The sequence below is a fragment of the Trypanosoma conorhini genome (assembly GCF_003719485.1).
Source record: "Trypanosoma conorhini strain 025E chromosome Unknown Tco_14.4_contig_01540, whole genome shotgun sequence".
NCBI lineage: Eukaryota > Euglenozoa > Kinetoplastea > Trypanosomatida > Trypanosomatidae > Trypanosoma > Trypanosoma conorhini.
The window spans coordinates 1-2,071 of NW_021705628.1; the positions used below are offsets into that span (position 1 = coordinate 1).

At 57.1% G+C, this 2,071-nt stretch overlaps 1 protein-coding gene across 1 annotated transcript; it reads left to right on the forward strand.

Annotated features, from left to right (window-relative positions):
• Window positions 1–685: 685 nt before the first annotated feature.
• Window positions 686–1,435, forward strand: Tco025E_10219 (ribosomal protein S29; the record flags this gene model as incomplete). Its single annotated transcript, XM_029377002.1, has 1 exon — window positions 686–1,435. One exon carries the CDS (start codon window positions 686–688, stop codon window positions 1,433–1,435), a length of 750 nt encoding a protein of 249 aa, XP_029222901.1.
• Window positions 1,436–2,071: the final 636 nt, after the last annotated feature.

The window sequence follows — 2,071 nt, forward strand, 5'->3', positions numbered from 1 at the left end:
GGCTAGCACCACGACGAACCGTTGGATGGGCCACGTCTGGATCAGCGCGAACGTCCTCATGGCGCACGCCCTAAGGACGAAGTACGTTGACCTGCTCGGGGAGCCAGCGGCGGAGCTGTTTTACCGGCTGCGGTCTTCTATGCTGAAGACCAGCGGCGAGACGCCGTGGGTGCGGGAGGCCTACAACCCTGTGGAGGGCTTCGCAGAGAGCTCCGTTTCGCTCATGGCGGACCGCGCCATTTGGTTGGGGCTGCTCGAAAAGAGCCGCTAAAGGCCAGTGGCCCGCAGCGGTGGCAGCGGGGGCGCGTGGACTCCGAGAGCGATAGATAGAGAGAAGGAGAATAACGCGAAGCGACGGCCGACGGGTTTCACCCAGCGGAGGGCGGAAAGTAAAGAAAAGCGTAAGCAAATGAAGGATACTGTAAGGTGGTGCGCTGGAGTTTCTGTGAGGCACAGTTGTTGGATGGACTTGTAGAAAACGAAAATGAATATAAAAATGGGCGGCACGCCGCAAAAGCAACACCGGGCGCTGGACGCACACTCACACACGCCCACAAGCGGCACACGTGCCGCTGCCTTGGGGGCGTGCGGGCGGACACGCAGAGTGCGATGGAGTCGATGGCATTGCTGCCATCTTATTTGCGGTTTTTGGGGCGAATGGGTGCCACCGGCTGCGGCGGGACAGATGTTAGGAAGTTTGCTGGGACGCCTTTGTCTCTTTTGTCCATTAAGATGGCCCTTGTTTCCAAAGCGGCCACGTTGGAAGGCAACGGGCGAACGGCCCTCTTTTTTTTTTCTGACCTCTTTCTTATGCCTTCGTCCCCAACGACCCTCGCACACGCGGAGTGGGGCCAGGAAGCTGGCGGCGGGCCGTAAGAGCCGCCACTTCGACGCCTCACAGCGGGATTTTGGTTCCCGCGGCGTGTGCGTTGTGAGTAGACGTGCCTTTGGGTGCACACGCGATGGATGCGGCCTCTCCGAGGCGGGGGGATGTTGGGCGCAGACTGCACTAACACAGTGGCTCCTCCTTCTTGTGGTTTGTAGTAGTAGGGGGGAGAGGGCCGCATCCGGACACACAGCTGCTTCTTTTAGCTCTTTTTTTTTCTCCTTTGTGCCTTCTGCCGGATGGAAGTTTTTTTTTTTTGGCTTCTACTTTGTTTGGTCTTTCCCTTGCAAGTTTGTTTGCCGCTTCCCTTCGTTGCTTGCGTTTCCGTGTCTGGCGCAGTGCCACTTGCTTAGCTCTCCACACCAACCTGCAACAATGGGCCACCTCGAACAATGGCGCTCCCGCCAGAAGATCGGCATGGGCAAGGGCGCGCGCCACTGCGTGATCTGCTCCAACCAGAAGGCACTCATCCGCAAGTACGAGCTCAACGTCTGCCGCCAGTGCTTCCGTGAGAATGCGGCGCACATTGGGTTCAACAAGCTCCGTTGACACCGCGCGCCCCCGCTGCGCCTGGGGACAGGCGGGAGAAGTGGGGCTCGGCCGCACATCATTTCCTTTTTTTTTGATGTTTTTAATTTACTATTCTTCTCACTCTCCGCCCCCCGCACCGCTGTGGTACATTTGCGTAGGGGAGAGAAGGAAAAAAGGCACCTCTGCTATAATAATAAGCTGACTTTTTTCTCCTGCCACAACTGCTCCTTGCTTTCTCAGCCTTCATGGTGTAGATCACTGCTCTGCCCTGCGGGGGCTAGTTCGGCGTGAGGGAAGAATCAACGCATGCACGGATGGGCACGTATTCTATGCGTACCACAGAAAAGAAAGACAGGCAACACCGTCTCCCCATGTATTCCATGACCAAAAAAAATCAAATAGTTAAATGCGTGCGGCCGAGTGCACCATTGCGCCAAGCGTTAGAGCAGATGCATTCCAAGGCTGAAGATGCCCAGTAGAAGAGAGTTACGGGCGTGCATGCACCACCGTCCAAGGAGTGCCGTAACCGAGGCAAGTCGTGGCAAAATATCCGATGGGAANAGGTCCACACATGCAGAGGGAGCAGGTGGATGTCTCTCGGGATGGGGGCATGGGCGTGGGAGGTGACAGTAGTGGGAGCGCCACGAGAGACAC